The sequence below is a fragment of the Grammomys surdaster genome, unplaced genomic scaffold (genome assembly GCF_004785775.1).
Source record: "Grammomys surdaster isolate TR1022 unplaced genomic scaffold, NIH_TR_1.0 196, whole genome shotgun sequence".
NCBI classification, from domain to species: Eukaryota; Metazoa; Chordata; class Mammalia; order Rodentia; family Muridae; genus Grammomys; species Grammomys surdaster.
Genome location: NW_021604641.1, coordinates 330,699 through 348,288, shown reverse-complemented (window position 1 = coordinate 348,288; position 17,590 = coordinate 330,699). Strand labels below are relative to the sequence as shown.

Sequence of the window (17,590 nt, the reverse complement as noted above, 5' to 3'; positions counted from 1 at the left end):
TAAGGCGTCCCTTCCCCCTGAGATACCAGCCACAAGACAGTATAATATAGAACAGAGTTTATTTAGGGCATGGGAGAGGAGTTGAGGGAGTAGAGACAGAGAAAGGCAGAGAGTGGGGAGGGAGGGGAGGGGAGGGGAAAAAAGAGGGAAGGGAAGGGAAGGGAAGGGAAGGGAAGGGAAGGGAAGGGAAGGGAAGGGAAGGGAAGGGAAGGGAAGGGAAGGGAAGGGAGGAACAAAGAAAGAAACAAAGAATAATCCTGTTTCTGGAAGAAGCTCAGGCCAAATATGGCACCAAGAAATGGCACACAAAGCTTGTTGAGCATTTTGCAGCCTGTGCTGTGCATTCTATGCTGCCAGCTTTTGTGAGCTGTCACCCCTGCTTCAGGGCTTTAGGTGATGCATCTGTCTGTGAGTCAGCTCTGCTTGTATAAGTATCCCCTCACCCCCACTCCTATAACTCCAACCAAAGCTCCCTTTAAGCAAGTTTGAATTTGGTGACATTCTTACTTTGGTCTGTCTCCAGTTTCCTATCTGAGGTGAGTAGAGAATAGAAGAAATAGAGTTACATCACACTAGTTCTCAGACAGACTTGATGACATGTATAGTGTTCAATCTGTCATGAGGATTGGTAAGACTTCTACAGGAACTAAGTAACAAAACACGACCATACAGCTCAGATTTGTATGTGCACTTCTGCTTGAAATCAGGACTTCAGCTATTTATATTATCAGACACCAAAACAGAAATCTGCATTCTAAGACCAGAAATGTGGCAGACACTATATGAAAAATGATAATTGATTTTCTTATCCACTAGATGGAACTAAAAAGCTGTTTGGTATTTACTGCATATGAGATACAATTGCTTAAATTGGAGGGAATCGAGAAAGGCTATGCAATGCAATTTTCTCACATACTAAAAAACTTGTAATTAAAGGGATTAAGCTCAGTAAGGTGTTAAAGTGATCAAAAGTTGAATGTCCACAATTGACAGGTTGGCTAAAATTCACCAATATTATAGTTCATTTCTCCTATGGTATTTTAAATGTGGATGTTTTGAGACACTCATTTAATTTCTGTTAATTATTGAGAGAATAAAATAAATAAATTCTGACAATTTGGGCAGAAGATTTTATATAGTTTTAGAATTGGCACGTGAAGGAAAGAAATTAATTTGTCTTAGTGAAACTGGACATCACAGCCCACAGCCATCATTTCCTTACATCTCCTATTTTAAATCTGTACTTCAGAATCAATATATATTTAGAGTCTAAATGAACTGTGTCTGTATTGTCTCAGAGCATAGCTGTGCTCTTACAAAATACCAACAGTTCAGCTTCTGTTCAAGCACTTCAGTTATTGTAATACGGATGGATGCTCTGCTGCCGTGTCTGTACCTTCCAATTAGCACACTATAATGAATTCTACAGGAAAATTACACTCAAGAACCATTAACATGATATCTAGGGATAAAGGAACATTTGGAATTTCCTATTGTTCCTATTTAAGGTTAATAGGTTTTTTTTCCCCTTTTAAAAAATAACTATGGGAGACCATAACTCAAGCAGTGTACCATATCTTCTTTAGAACAGCAGGTAGATCATAATTCAAGGCAGAGTACCTTATAGACCATGACATGTTTCAAGGCACAGGCCAAGAAGATTTTGTACTTTTCCACCACCTTGCCCTTCTTACCCCCTCCCCTTGTAAAACATGCTATAAAAAAGCATTAAAAAAAAAGAAAAAAAAAAAAGAATGTACAGTCTTCACTTGGCCAGAAATGAACTTGAAAATGACTAATCACAATAAAGTTTATTCATTTCTATGCAAAAAAAAAAATAACTAAGTCGGGCAGTGGTGGCTCACGCCTTTAATCCTGGCACTTGGGAGGCAGTGGCAGGTGGATTTCTGAGTTCGAGGCCAGCCTGGTCTACAGAGTGAGTTCCAGGACAGCCTGGGCTATACAGAGAAACCCTGTCTAAAAAAAAAAAAAAAAAAAAAAAAAAAAGATTTGTCTTGACAACTCTCTTTATGTATCAGTCTTAAAAAAACATAACAAAACAAAAAATAAACTGTAGCTAGGAAGACTTTTGCTGCCTCCTCTTGATGTCACTGAATTTGTTCTTTATTTTGAAAACTCATCTTACCATAAATTTATTGATAAAAATAAGTCCATTAGCAGAGATTTACAGCACATACTAAGCCCACATATAAAGGGTTGGTTCCATGGTAGAGTCCTTGCTGAGAATGGGTGCGGTCCTGGATTTAATTCCCAGTGCCTTCAGAGGTTTAAAAATGCTGAGAGTCTGCTATATACCATGCTGTTCACAAATCAGAGCACTGCCTTTGTGAGATAGGAATTGAAAAAAGTATTTAAGAAGACAATCACAATCCTCTAGAAACAATTTATATTTTTCTGCATCTCTTTCATCCTCAAAGTAAGATCAGTGAACTGAAAGGCAACTGAAGGTTGATGTTTAGACTTTAATGGATTGACTATAGAGCCAACAGACAAACTTTCAAAATTTAAAATAAAGAAAAAAAATTTTGGTAGCCACCAAAGAATTTTTAACAGATAAGCAGATTTGTCCCATTGGTAATGAGATTGTGTCAGTGACTACTGATTTAGTTACTTTATAACTTCCTTCCTTCCCCAATATCCTGCTCTCACTTTTTTCCAGTTAGCCCTTTACTGATTACAACTTAGTTTGTTTAGACTCCAAGTCTAGGTCCTTATAGGAGAAAGAATATGTGATATTTTCCTAAGTTTTCTCCACCAGCAATTTTCTTAAATTTGTTAATCATATTTGCATTTAACCAGACCATGTCAATTTAAAAATCTTTATTTTTTCTTCCCTCAAAATTTCTTACGTTTAATTTTTTAATCTTCTGTGCTGTTAGGTCTTCATATACTATGTCTCTGCACTTGTATTTAAAATACTAATATAAGAATTACCTTTTATAATATTAAATTCTTAATATTAGCAATAACACCTCTAATTTCAACAAGTTTTCTTCATTTATTAATTCTCTTTTCATATCTTTTCTTTTTTGATCATCATGATAGTAATAATTATATTCATTTTGAGCTCTTTTAATTTCAGGATTTATTTGTTATGATCTTCTAAGAAAAACATTCTTTATTTCTAACACACACACACACACACACACACACACACATATATATATATATATATATATATATATATATATATATATATATATATATATATGTTTTTCATTTGACTGTGACTATAAAAAAACCCAAGTCCAGCCTATCTTCATGTATCATCTTTATTCAAATAGAGGTCACTGTCCAAAATGGATACACTAGCAGAACTACATTCAATATGATGTTATTCAGCAAATAAAAAATTGTATTTTAAACCTGTGAGTATTGGATATTGAGATAATAAAGGATCCATTTCTCTTTGAAGAACATCGATAAAATGGCTGGTCTCAGTTCACACAGAAACAGAAGGGAACAGGCTATTTAATTTAAGGAGTACCAGGATTCCCAAGTATTCTCTTTATTGAGGGCCAAGGCCCAATTCAAAATTGCTTTGCAGAAAATATACTCCAGACATTTAAAACAAATAAGTAAAATAAAAACCATATTTTAGGGGTTGGGAAGACTCGGTGGGTAAAGTGCTTACTGCAAGAGCATTAGGATGCCACTGAGATACCTGACCTGATAATTTAGGTCAGAAAGCACTAGGTTTAGTGGGAGATCTTACCCCAAAGCTAAATAAAAGTATAAACAAATAAAGTTTTAATGTTTAGAGCATATAAATAGAAATCTTTGAAAATTTGGAAGTCAAGAGTCATTGTCTACTCCCTTTCATGAGATCCTGACTGCCCACATTCAACATTCATCCTCGAGTAGAAGTAAAGAGAAAATTTTGGAAAAAATTTTCTTGAATTCTGGTCCATAACTCATTACTTGTTAAACATATTTAAGTAAATAATAATGCTTTTCTCTTAGTCTCTTTTCATGGGTTCAGATAAAAAATCTACTTTTATGGCACAAACTGATACAGATTCAGAGTGGTCTGATACATATTAACTATTGGTATGAATAATGAATCCTTGTAGAAAGCAATGAATATAAAAATAATGATTACATTTGTTATTGTTTTAATTTTTGCAGTTTCACATAAAAATATTTATAACCATTTAATAAATGAACATTTTTAATTTGGTGGTTATAACTTACTAATTCTTTCATGAAAAACACTTCAAAATTGAATTAAAAGACAAAGTAAAAAGTAAAAAAGATGTAGAGGACTAGAGAAAGACAGCTGACATTTATCTCTGCCCTCTCCATGCACAGATGAAGAGAGACAGATGATGATGGGTGGATGAATGGATGAATGGATGGATAGATAGACTACTTGTATTACTCAAACACACACACATACACACATGCACACACATATACACATGCCTACACATTCAAACATATACACACAGGCACAGATTCCCCCCACACACACATCTACATGCCAAAAAAAAAAAAACAAAGCTATACTAAGAAAAATCTTACCATCTTATTATTTCAAGGGATACACTCCTATTAAAAATAACTTTAAAGCAATGGGTGAGTGGTGAAGTGAAGAAGAGAAATGTTTCTTTCTTAGGTCTTTATAGAGAAGGAGGTCACTATTATCATTTTCTAGGATTCTTGAAAACCAGAGCCTCCTGGGGCCTGACTTCTCCTATTTTGGCATCATCTGAAATATCATGGCTGGTACTTTCCTCGACATTGCTTACTTTTCACCTCTCAGAAACCCAAGGAAAGCTCTCGTCTCTTTTAATATCTTGATCATGAAATATGATTAATTATTTCTTGATCATTTTCAAAAAAACTTCAGGAAGGAGTAAGTTAAATGTGTAAGGTTCACAAAATTCTTGGAAGCCAGGGTTCATAGGATCCCATTACGCATATCCTTCTTGTCATTCACCCAGTTAATGCCAAAGGAACATTAAATAAAAGAGCTTTTCAGAAATGGGACATGGAACAGTTGAAGGGTGGTCCAGGATCAGAGGGGAGGGATAAAATCTGGAGTGTAGAAAATAAATAAATAAATAAATAAATAAATAAATAAATAGAAAAAACTTTCCAGAAATATATGTAAGGTAAAACATCTACTTGAATTATTTTATAACCTAAGAGGAAATAATGTAAATACCTGGGCACAAAGGTCATGATATTTATATATTGGTCAAATATAACAAAATTCATTGCAAGTTTATAAAGAGAATAAATCACAGTAAACTGTGAAGTTTAGAAATATCCATAAAGAGAAAGAACCTTTAATATAATAAAATCTTCCAGGAAGGGAGAAGCAGTGAATTTAAGGCATAGGGAACCACATTTTAAAAAGATACAGAAGGCGGACACTACAAGGTATATTTAGGATATGTTATTTGGAGAAAGTGTTATACACAAGGGAACCATGGGAGATAAGGAGGTAAAAATAAACCAGGACTCATGCACAGAATGTCTTAAAGACAGAAAATGGAAATGCTTCAATCTCATTTGTTGATGAATGCTAAACTATTAGAGGCTCCCCAAGCAGAGGACTGGAAGGCCACTACTCTGTACAGATTTCTCAAACTGTGTTCCACAGGAGGCCTCCAGTAAATTCTTTGTCAGTGTACTTAAAAAAACCTCCCAGGTAAACACATGGACTGATAGATACTTAAAATAAAATGCCATTCTGTGCAAACTCTCATTATACATTAACCCATATAAAAGAAAATTTCCAGCACGTTTAAAGAGCACATTACTTCCCCTTTCTTCATTTAGAGTTCCTCTCTTGAGGCTCCTGTTGCAGTTGTTTTCATTTGTTAGTCTTGTGACAGAGCCTTTTGTAGTCCAGGTTTTAGCATTCCCAGTAATATGGAGTGTTGTTCCCTGTTCCAGATCACCCTGCCTATGCCTCCAAGCAACTGAATTTCAGGTATGTGCCACCAAAACTTAATATTTCTTTATGTTATGAAAGAAATGGATAAAGAACCACCAGGCACAAACAGAAAATATTGTGTTCCTTAACTTTTGTGATCAAAGGATCACATTTCTGTGGGAGTGCTTGGAACTGGATACACACTGGAAAACAAGAATAGTTTGTGGATGGAATCCCAAAGAACCCACCACACTCACACCCCCTGACTGTGTTATGAGCCAAATGGTGCCCGCTCTTAAATCCACATGTCCTAGGCTCAAATTCTAGTAGCCCAAGACATGGCTGCACTTGGCAATCAAGCCTTGGGGGAGGTGTTTTCATTAAACTGGGACTGTTGCAATGAGTCCTGATCCAAGTTGACATGTGTTCTTAGAAGAAGGTGAAACGTGGGCACACAAAAACAGCAGAGGTGTGGGCTCATTGAGTAGACACCATCTGAGGAGCTAGCAAAAGGCAATCAAGGAAACTGAGCACTGAATAGGCCTTCTGGCTTCAAGGACTTGGAGAAAATGAATTTCCTCTATTTACAGTCCCCAGTTGGTTGCATTATTTTATTAACATTTTTTGCTATTATTACTTAGTGGCCAGTGATATCACAATACACACACACACACACACACACACACACTCCACACACAAGAAAAGGAGAGAGACAGACAGAGAGAGAGAGAGAGAGAGAGAGAGAGAGAGAGAGAGAGAGAGAGAGAAATTGATATCAAAATTATTTATAAACTCTCCTCGACCTGTAAATGAGTTTTATATTTATGGCCTAAAGGTCATGTAAGGGAAGCCAACAGAACAGCTTATCAGAGTTGAATAAGCATGTTGGACCCATTTAGGTCATTAATAACTTCTGTGAGATTTTAAGTATAAAACTAAGTCCTAAGAATAAGTGTTAGCTACTGAACTCCTGTTGAATACTAGAAAACTACACTCTACCTGAGCTGGCCAGTAGGTCAAAATGAAGGAGTGGATAATTAATCATGAGTCATGGTCATTGAAAAGGTTTATTTCTTTACCTTGTTGCAGCTGAAATTCAACATGCTGGCAGTGATGTGAAGCAAAGTCATTGGAAGGATGACACATGATGGAACCCTCAGGAAAATCATATCAAAATGCATAGGTGGGATTTGAGAATCAGATAATTTTTAAATCTATATCACATTATCATTTTTGAAAAAAAGGTCTCATGTTGCCAAGGTTAGAGTCTAAGTTATTATGCAGCTACAGATGGCCATGAACTATTGATCCTCCTACATCTACCATTCAAATTTTGGGATTACAGATGTGCACCAATAAAAGCCTTGTTCATTTGAAATGTGATTGTACTGTAGATAGAGCCCAGTTGTCCATGAATGCTACGCAAGCACTCTGGCAGCCTAGGTACATATCTAGCAAATAAAGTTCAAATTTTATATGCTGATCTAGATTAGCTGACATACTACAACCAACTATACTCAAAACTCAAGGTTTGTGTGTATGTGTGTGTCTGTGTGTGTGTGTGTGTGTGAGAGAGAGAGAGAGAGAGAGAGAGAGAGAGAGAGAGAGAGAGAGAGAGAGAAGACAGAGACAGAAAGACAGAGAGACAGAGAGAGACAGAAACAGAGAGACAGAGACACAGAGAGAGAGACAGAGAGCAAGACTTTAAAGTTAAGTCACAGTACCCCTCGCTGTCATTGGTACTCTATTCTAAACAGTGAACTATATTTTCCAGATTTCAAAATGTAGTCTTGTGTCACAGTTTTGAGTGTGAACCTTCCTATGGAGCTAAAGATAGTCCCTTTGAACATTATCTCCCACCCTTTTCTCTCTTTCCTTTCTGGCAGCCAGGATGGTAATTATAATCCCTATTACTTTTGAGAAACTTTCTCTTCCACCCACATGGCAGCTGATTCCCTGGGCTCTCTGCAACAAGCTCAGGAAAAGATCAGGCTGCTCACTCATTTTCTACATTTCTCATTTCCCTCTTTCTTTCCTTCACTCTCTGGTGGGTTTCCTTGGCCCTTTTCCTGGAGTCAAAACACTAGATTTTCCTTTTTTCTCATGGGTATTTGAACATAGTGAATGTGTGGGTGCTTGAGTAATATGGACAGAAGTTGGCTTATGGAAAAAGTCTCTCTTGAGGTCATTAACCTACTTCCTGTGTAGAGAAAAGCTGCATGCTTTGCCCTCTCCCACCTATGTAGCACAGAGTCTCCCAACAGTAGGGCATAGCAAGCATCTTTGCCTCTAATTGCTTTAGTGTTTGTTTTATACAAATGAATACTTTCTGAAAGATTTTTCTGAGTGAACTCTCCCAGACAACACAGATTCAAAACCCTTCCAAATTAGCCTGCACCAAGAGATTAAATATAAATCATCAGTCTTCTTTTTGTCTACTACTGTGACATTTTTAAGTCTATCAGCCAGGAGTTGTGTTCATGATCTCTATGCATTTTTTTCTGTTTACTCATAAGAGGAAAATGGTTGCAGAAAAACTAAAGAAACTAAGATGGGCCCATCATGCATCCTGTGAAGGTCTGTGATATATTTTAGGCCTTTTTTCTTGAGACCTTTTCTAGTATTGCCTTGCTTAGGGGTATGTTTGTCAGGGTTTTCCTCTAAAATTACAAGTTTTAAATTGCAGCTAATAAATATCTGGGAAAGGGATGTCAAGAACGGAGTTGTTCTGATTCTTCTCTAATTTTCATCTCGTCATTAGCACACTTTGTCAGAAGGGCAATATTTACATATTTTCTTATTGCAGGTTCATAGTATCATTCCTTCTAAACTTAATATTGGAGTTGCTTAGAAAGAAAGTTTCATGTTTCATTTATCTTTTAAATTTTTCATATGTTTCCATGAGGACTCCTGGTATTTGTTTTATTTCACATGTTAAAATAATTCTGTTACTTATTTTTTAGCATCATTAGAGACACTATTAGTTTGGACCTTGTGCCATTTTCTTGACATCTTACACAAAACAAGTCTTTGTTTTCTGTAATCAGAGTTGCTAGGCTCACATTCTATTTTTTTCTACCACAGTCCTTAATTAAGATATCCCCACTTATAAGTGGATATTAGACATAAACTACAGGATACCCATGGAACTGCACAGGTCCAAAGAAGCTAAACAAGAAAGAAGGTCAAGAAAGGATGCTTGAATTTCACTTAGAAGCGTGTATAAAATAATCGTAGGGAGGAAGAGAACTGGGTGGGGGGGGATGAGAAAGGGAATGGGGTGTATGTTCAAGATCAGCTGTGAGAGACAGAGACAGGCCCAGAGGTCAAGTGAATGAATAGAAATTTGCAGCTGGTAGGGGTCGTGCGAGGGGCATCTCTAGGATATGCCAGAAAACTGGAATGAAGAGGTTCCCAAGAAGTTGCTGTAGGTCACCATTGCCAAAACTCATAAAAATGGTGATAAGGAACATGAAGAGGCCACCTCCTTTAGCCAAGCAGAATCTCCAGTGGAGGGATCAGGACACCAACCAACCCACAAAACCCAAAATCTGTTCTGTCTACAAGAAATGCAGGGACAAAGATGGAGCAAAGACAGAGAATGGCCAGCCAATATCTGGCTAAACTTGAGACCCATCCCATGAGCAAGCACCAATCCTTGGCACTATTAGTGATACTCTGTTATCCTTGCAGACAGGAATCTAGCATAACTATCCTCTGAGAGCCTCTATTCAGCAGTTAAGTAAAACAGATGCTGAGACTCACAGCCAAACATTGGACCTTGTCTATGCTTACTGAAGAGTTAAGGACAAAGGGCCTCAAAGGGGATTACAATTCGACAAGAAGATCAACAGAGTCAACTCACCTGGACCCTTGCGAGCTCTCAGAGACTGAGCCACCAATCATAGAGCATACACAGGCTAGAACCAGATCCCCAGCACATATGTAACAGATGTGCAGCTCAGTCTTCATGTCAGTTCCCCAACATTTGGATCACAGGCCTTACCAAAAGTTGTTGCCTGTATATGGAATCCATTCCCCTAACTGGGATGCCTTGTTTGGCCTCAGTGGGAGAAGATGAGCCTAACCTTGCAGAGACTTGATGCTCCAGGGTTGTGGGATACACATTGGGGGACACACCTTCTCACAGGAATAGGGGAAAAGAAGAGGGGAGGGACTATTTGAAGGGGAATCAAGAAGAAGGCAGTGATTGAGATGCAAAATGAATAAATAAATTAATGGAAAAAATAACCCCAATATCCATTCCCTTTGTGTCAGAACAATATTGAAGAAGAAGGCTAAAGTTCTTCCTAGCACGATGTCATTGCTTCTAGGGTCTCTTGATAAACTGTGGAAAATTCCATATTATATATTCTAACAGACATATACAGTTATATATCTATGCCTATCTCTATCTATCTATCTGTCATCCATAAAAATCATGTGATTATACTGATTGGAAGTGTTACAGATTAGAAGAATGTGAGAGGAAGAAAGTCATAACTATAGAAAATATGGCAGGATATTTTGAGAGGACAAAAGAAGATAATATTAGTAGACAATTCAAATAAGGCAGATAACCTGGATGACATCATTATGGCATTGCTAAGCCCTCATTTGAGAAGTACACTCTAGCTACACAAAGTATGTGACTACAGCACTAAGAATAGTGTGTGGAACTGCTTATGCTATTTTTTGCAGCTTTTCTTTTTTGGGCAATCCTAAATTATCTCAAGTAAAAAGACAAGAAAAGAGGTTAAAAACAAACTTTTAATCTAGTATTTTTCAATCTTCCATTATTATAGATATCTTTTCCTCCAGAAAAGGTATTTGCCTCATGAAAGATTTTTAAATTTGATCCTTTGGCAATTGTGTATTTACTTTAATAAAAGTATAAGCATTAACAAAGTAAGATATAGTATTCTTATAACAGTGCTTCCATTCTTTTTAACATATGAACTAATAATATTCAGGAAAGTACCAGCCACAAGGGGCAGTAAGATGCTTTAGTGGGTATAGGAAGTTGTTTCCAAGCCTGACAACCCAAGTTCAATACAAACCTGCACCATGCTCACAAGTTAAATTAATGTAGTAAATGCTTTTAAGCAAAATTTTATGATGTTTTTCCATATTCTATTTATCTTGAATATTTCTCTCCTATAGTAATCTGTCCATTACGCATAAATTCTTTCCTGAAGGACATATGCAGTTATATTTTTATTATACACCAAAAGGATACAATATTATGCAGAATATAATTATCCATGAGTAAATGCAATCCAAAGATACAATGAGGTGTCGTCACACCCAACTACGATAGGTGGGAGCAAAGGGGAAGATTAAGTACTGACGAAACTTGGATCAAATTGGAACACTGATAAGGAGCAGATAAATTCAAAATAACATTATCTATAAATCTTCTAAGAGCATCCAAAAAATTATACACATAGTGGTCATATGATCTAATAATTCTACTCTTAGATTTAATAAACTCCAAATGAATAAAGGCATAATACAGAGACAACAGCAGCGTCTTTCATAGTATTAGAAATAACCTGTATGCTGATCCTTGGTTAAATAGAACAGTGAAATATGGATTCTCTTGTGCTAGGATCATCTCAAATGTAAGAATACTGGTCATTGTGTGTCATAGTATAGTTGGACTTTGAAAATGTAATTCTAAAATTATGCAACCCAGTCCAGCCACATATGGCACATGGAAGGGTCTAGCATTGGCAAACCACCAGAAACAGGACTAAATTAGATAGCTGGTCAGGGCTGAGAGGATTCAGGGAAATTGTTAATAGGTCTGCTCTAATTAAACAAATGCTGATTGCAGATAATATGACTGTATCAAAATGCTCAAAATTAAACATTACTCGGTTCAAATGATTTTTCTGAACTTTAATTTGATCAAACTGGTATATATCTTCAAAACAAACTACTCAGCTCATGTTCTCTTTACTTCATCTGCTGCAGAGATTAAACACACATAAATGTGCAGAATAGAAATATTTCTATTAAGAATTTGTGAAAATTGTTCCTGAAGGAATCTTTATCATCTAAGCAGAACCAAAATGCAATTAGAGAAAAGATAGTGAAGCCTCCTTTAAAATACCACTGGGTACTTACTGTTTTTATATTAGTGACTCCTATCTACCATAAAGTCTATGAAAAAAAATTTACTCATTCTGAATCTATTTGCTTTAGTAGCTCATTTAAATAACAACTATTTAACTTATGAAAAACAAAGACAAGTAAACAAGCAAACACCTTGAGCAAAAGCACATGGCAGAAGTTAACTAGACACTCATCACTTTGGCTGGAGTATGAAGTAATATGAAGCAAGATACATCACAATGCAACATTTGTGTTCTAAAATTAAAGCAGTATATTCACTCCTCCAATGTTTTTACTTCATGCAAATCAAAACAAATTTTGTATATATGAAATGATAAAAATATGCAAAAGAATATCACATTTTCTAATGACATTGCCTTCTCTCATATACCTTGAAATGCCCATAATCGTGTTTACTTCATTATATATAAATATTAAGTGCGAGAAAACCACAAAAGTTGTGGTCATTTGCATCATAAAGCATTTAATATAAATTTTATTTAAGACCTTACTACTCATGGAGTTCTTTTGGTAAAGTTTTATTTATTGAAAAAATTAATCATGAAAATGATGTTGAAAATTAGAATGTAGATCATAATTATTATATCAAGATTAATGAACTATAACAATAACAAGTAAGAACATAACTATTTGTCTCTTGGGCCTCTTAGTAAGTCCATATGTTTCCAATGTTGATAAAGTAAACAAAACCAAATGTAGGCACATACCTAGTTGTATATCTTTGCTTACTGCAGCTCTAAATCACAACTACCATTTAGCTTAAGAAAAAAAAATATACTTACTGCCCTCTAGAGGTATGAACCAGTAGTGTAATGAGTGTAGATGTTGCTGGGCATATACAGTTTAAAGCTAACATGGCGTATTTAAACTCTTCTTCACAAACAACATGATCTGTTTGAAATAAAATAGGTAAATTAGAATAATTTACCTTTTGAGGGTAATATGTTTAAATATGATAATTAAAACAATGATTGAAACTGCAGAAGGCTCAGTAAAAGCTTACTTATTTTAGGGTCATTTTTACAGGTACAGTGCTATCCCCAGAAATTTATATGGTAAGACAGAGTGCCAGAAAATGAGTTCATGTCTGAGCTGGGGGCCATGAAGATTGAATTCTAATTCTTTCCTAACACAATGGGGAACTCTGGTAAAGGCAGAAACTGCTCATGCAAGTAGAGCAGTGACTGCTTTGAAACAGATTCTGGAAAATATTTCAGAGGATCACAAAGCATTAACCTTCAAAATATTTCATAATATACAGTAGGCTATCTGACTAACAGAAGTAACACGTCTTATACTTTCAGAGCCACAGTGACAATCTTGAAAAATTAATATTAAAATCAATCAAAATAAAAAGTACACTGTCAATAAACTAAAGGTCCTAAACTCAAAAGTTGATAGGGTCCAGCTAGGAATCATAGCAAGGGGTACCTAAAACTCAGTGACATAAAAGAAAAAGAGTGTGAGAAAGGAGGACAGAGGAAAAGTGACAGCCACATCTGCAGGGGACAAAGCTGCTTAGCCAGAGTATATTGTTACCATATGGGAGTGATGGCCTAATATGACAGTTATATTATTTTCTATGTAGATCAGTGTTTAGAAAGGGAAATAAACTATTGTTAATCTAAAGGCAACCAATCCCATACCAAGGGTTCAACACTGGTATTAGAAATTAAGAGCCCAGTAAACAACTACAAAATATATACATTTTTACACAAGAAATAGTAAAGTTGGCTAAAGGAAGGAAAGGAAGCTTAAAGTTGTTAATGAGATGTAAAACTATAAAAAAATAAATAAACACTGTGAAAAATAGGCAGAGAAAACAATGGTTGACTTCAGAAATGATACAGCAGTTGTTCTGCTATAAATGTTAATAAGGTGCCTTTCTGTTAATGTTGTTGTCTAAGTGAAGGAAGTGCTCATTTCTTAATTTTGTGTAAAATTTGACTTCATTTCTCTTTGTTACATTTCATGTGAGAAAGGTTGTACTGGCTATAATTCATGATTTAGTCTAAAAGTGAAATATATCCTACAAAATTTCTCTTTTTGAAACCCATTTCCTTCCCTTTAGCCCCTTTCTCACTTCCTCTCTTCTCCTTTCAGATTACCAGTATGTTGAAATGCAAGTTGAAGAAGACTTTAAAAGTACATAGCAATGATATTTAGTGTTTTGCAAAAAGAGAGCAGATTCTATCTCCAATTTGAATGCTGAGATTTGTACAGAATTTTTGCAAAAGAACAGTGTATTTAAACCACCCTCTCAATATTTCTCAAAATAATTTTTCAATGTGCATGTCTAATCTGTGAGAGAAAAGCAACAAAGCTGTTAAAGGCAGAACACAGTTGCTTTAAGCTCACATTTTAGCAATGCATAGGGGTCCCTGATTTCAAACTAACACTCGCAACATATGATCTGAGAAAAATATATACACTTCATAACATAAGACAGGACTTTAAAAATCCAAACTGTAACAGAAAATTTGGAAACTCAATTACCATATGCACCACCACATGTATTTATTAATTTTCAGTAAGAGGCATAAACCATATTTTTTTCAAATAGAAGAACTTGAAAAACGTGTTGCATCAGTGACACTTTGAAAACGTCTCATTACGTTTGCCTTTAAGTAGTTGAAAGTAACATATTGTGGCTTTCTTTGCTCAATAATTATCAGAACTTTGGACAGAATGGCTGTGAGGTAATTTATGACAGAGGCTATTGTTTTCAAACGCTGTACTATTTGTTTTTTTACTACACTAAAGTATTATATTAGAATCCGCACATGACTCTTGCTTAGATAAAGGTCTGCAGCACCATCAGCCTTCTGGATTAAAGTGAATTTGCCTCCACTTGAAAAAAATCCATGGTTTCTATAGCCTCAGTATCATATGCTGAATTATTTACAGGAAAAAAAACCGGCATGTAAATTAAAAGACTTTATTACTTTTATTATAGCATGTAACTCACTGATATTACTTCGAGATTTTCAATCACTATTTACTACTAATGTCAACATCTATTTCTGGCATGGTTATTGGTCAAAGCATCCCTGTTGATATTATATTTTCTTATTTATTTTATTCAACACTTACATAGGAACTATTCATGGTTCATCAATGAGTATGTTACCCATACCTTTTCATTAAAAGAAGTGATAAAATACTTATTGTACAAAGAAGGCACAAAGGCCAGTTATGGATAACTGAATAAGGTTCACATTGTTTATCAAAAAAAGCCAAAAAAAAAACCCTTCAGACTGATCCTAGAACCCATGTAAAGATAAAGAGAGAGGACATGCTCCCCAAAGTTTTCCCTTAACCTTCATCTATAGGTATATTGCATAAATGTCTTTTAACAAATGGTTGCTTCCACACAGTAAAATAATAATGATACTACAACTCTTACTGCTAGTATTACTACTAATACTTCCACATACTACTACTACTAATAATACAAGCTATAATTAAAATCAGTTCCTTAGATGAGGAAAGCATATATCTATTATTAATTCTCTGTTAGATAAGAAGTAAAATGAACATTCATGGGCAAAATATATCTTTAATCCCTGAGGATAGTAGACACATTTAAATTGTAATGATAGAATATCCAATTCGATAATAATATTGATTTACAAGTGTAACAATGTGTTAAAACTCAACCCACAAAGGACAGTCTCCAAAATAAAGTTGACACTATCCATAGACCTCATCTTTAAAGCCTTAATGCACCTCAAGATTCTGAAATATTTAGCACCAAGCTGATGCTTCTAGTAAACTATGTATAATATGTTTAAAAAGGTTAAATAGTGGAGTTCTACCCTAATATTAACAAAGCCAAGGATCTGACCCTCAGCACTGCTGAAAAAAACTTCACTCTGAAGATTTTGGCTTTTCTTGTTGAACAATGAGAACCTTATTCGGTTAGCCATAATTGGTCTTTGTGCCCTCTTTGTACATTAAGTATTTTATTATTTCTTTTAATGAAAAAAGTATAGGTAACATACTTAATGATGAACCATGAAAGATTCCTATGTAAAAAAATTAAATTAAATTAAATTAAAAAGACACTGACATCATCCTATTATTCTACTCTCTGACCCTTATATCCAAATGCTGTATGATAGTCAGATTGTTGGTTCCACTTCTTCAGTCATTCTCTTTGAGCATTTGTACCCATTGTTTAGTAAGGTTTTAGTCACTCTGAGATTCCCTAAGGGTCAAGCAGCAGAATCCAATGTTCCTTTTCAGGCATTAGAATGTCAATATTTCACACCTACTGGTATCTGTAGAACAGAAATAGGAAAAAATCTCAAACACCAAGTATTTACCAGTTAGAGTCTGATGGATTGCCTTTGGTTTAGGGAAGAGGCATATGTCCACTTCCCTAGTCAGTTCTAAGACCCCCATTTGGTTCAGATCCATGCATGGCCTGTGTTCATAAAGTCACCCACTGAGAGTTCATATGTCATCAGTCTTGTTGATTTAGAGGGCTTTGTTTACTTGATGTCCTCATCCCCTCGGGCTCTCAAACTCTTTCCTCTTTCTCTAACAGAGTTTCCTAGGCCGGGAGGGGAAGGATTTGATGGACACATCCCATTTAGGGCTGAGTGTTCCAAAGTCTCTCACTCTCTGAGTAATATCTGGCTGTGGGGCTCTATTTGTTCCCATCTGCTGCAGGAGGAAGCTTATCTGATAATAACTGAGTAAGCCACTAATTAATGAGTATAGCAGAATGTCATTAGGAGTCATTTGATGCTCCTATAAAATATTTCTAACAGCAGTATTTGGTTTTTATCCTAGGCCTCTGGGCAATCTAGTCTGAGAATCCTGGTTACCCAAGCAGTGTTGATATGGGTTCCATCTCTTACAGTGAGATTTAAGTTAATTCAGATATTTGTTAGTTCCTCTCACAAGCTTTATGCCACCATCACACTAGCATATATCACAAGCAAGACACCATTATAGATCAGTTTTATAGCTGACTTGGTGTTTGTTTCTGCTTCGGTAGCTTGCAAAGTACTTTCCTATACCAATGACAGTAAGATGTAGGGGGAAAGACTCTATGTAGGCACCAACTTGACTCTGATTTATGAAAGTGTTGATTATGAAAGTGTTGTCTTCAGCAGTGGGCCTTAACATCATGCAGAGTGTAACATACAGTTTGGGAACATCCTGGGTTGTTTCAGATTTCCCATGGGGCTTCCTTGGCTATCTCAATTAAATGTAACACAGTCTTAGTACTGAAAGCTTTATTTGGTGACAAGAGATGCCCAACTGGGACTCTATATCCCCCATATCTCCTTTATTTGGCTATTTCATTTAGATCACCTTCATATATGTATATAATTTAGGAAGTGTGTACTAAATTAGGTTTCCATACATTTACTCAAATTGTCATTAATTTAGGCTGCCTCTCCTCATATTCCTTCTCCCATTCTCTCTTCCTCAACACTCTCCACTTGTCATTCTGTTTCAGAATCACCTAATGCATAACATATATATATATATATATATATATATATATATATATATATATATATA

At 35.5% G+C, this 17,590-nt stretch overlaps 1 protein-coding gene across 3 annotated transcripts in view; it reads right to left on the bottom strand.

Annotated features, from left to right (window-relative positions):
- Positions 1 to 17,590, bottom strand: part of Kcnt2 (potassium sodium-activated channel subfamily T member 2) — a 345,424-nt gene that overhangs the window by 103,059 nt on the left and 224,775 nt on the right. For all 3 annotated transcript variants that reach the window (XM_028769952.1, XM_028769953.1, XM_028769954.1), the window contains exon 14: positions 12,832 to 12,940. In XM_028769952.1, coding sequence (XP_028625785.1) covers positions 12,832 to 12,940 — 109 coding nt within the window. The remainder of the gene's footprint in view (positions 1 to 12,831; positions 12,941 to 17,590) is intronic.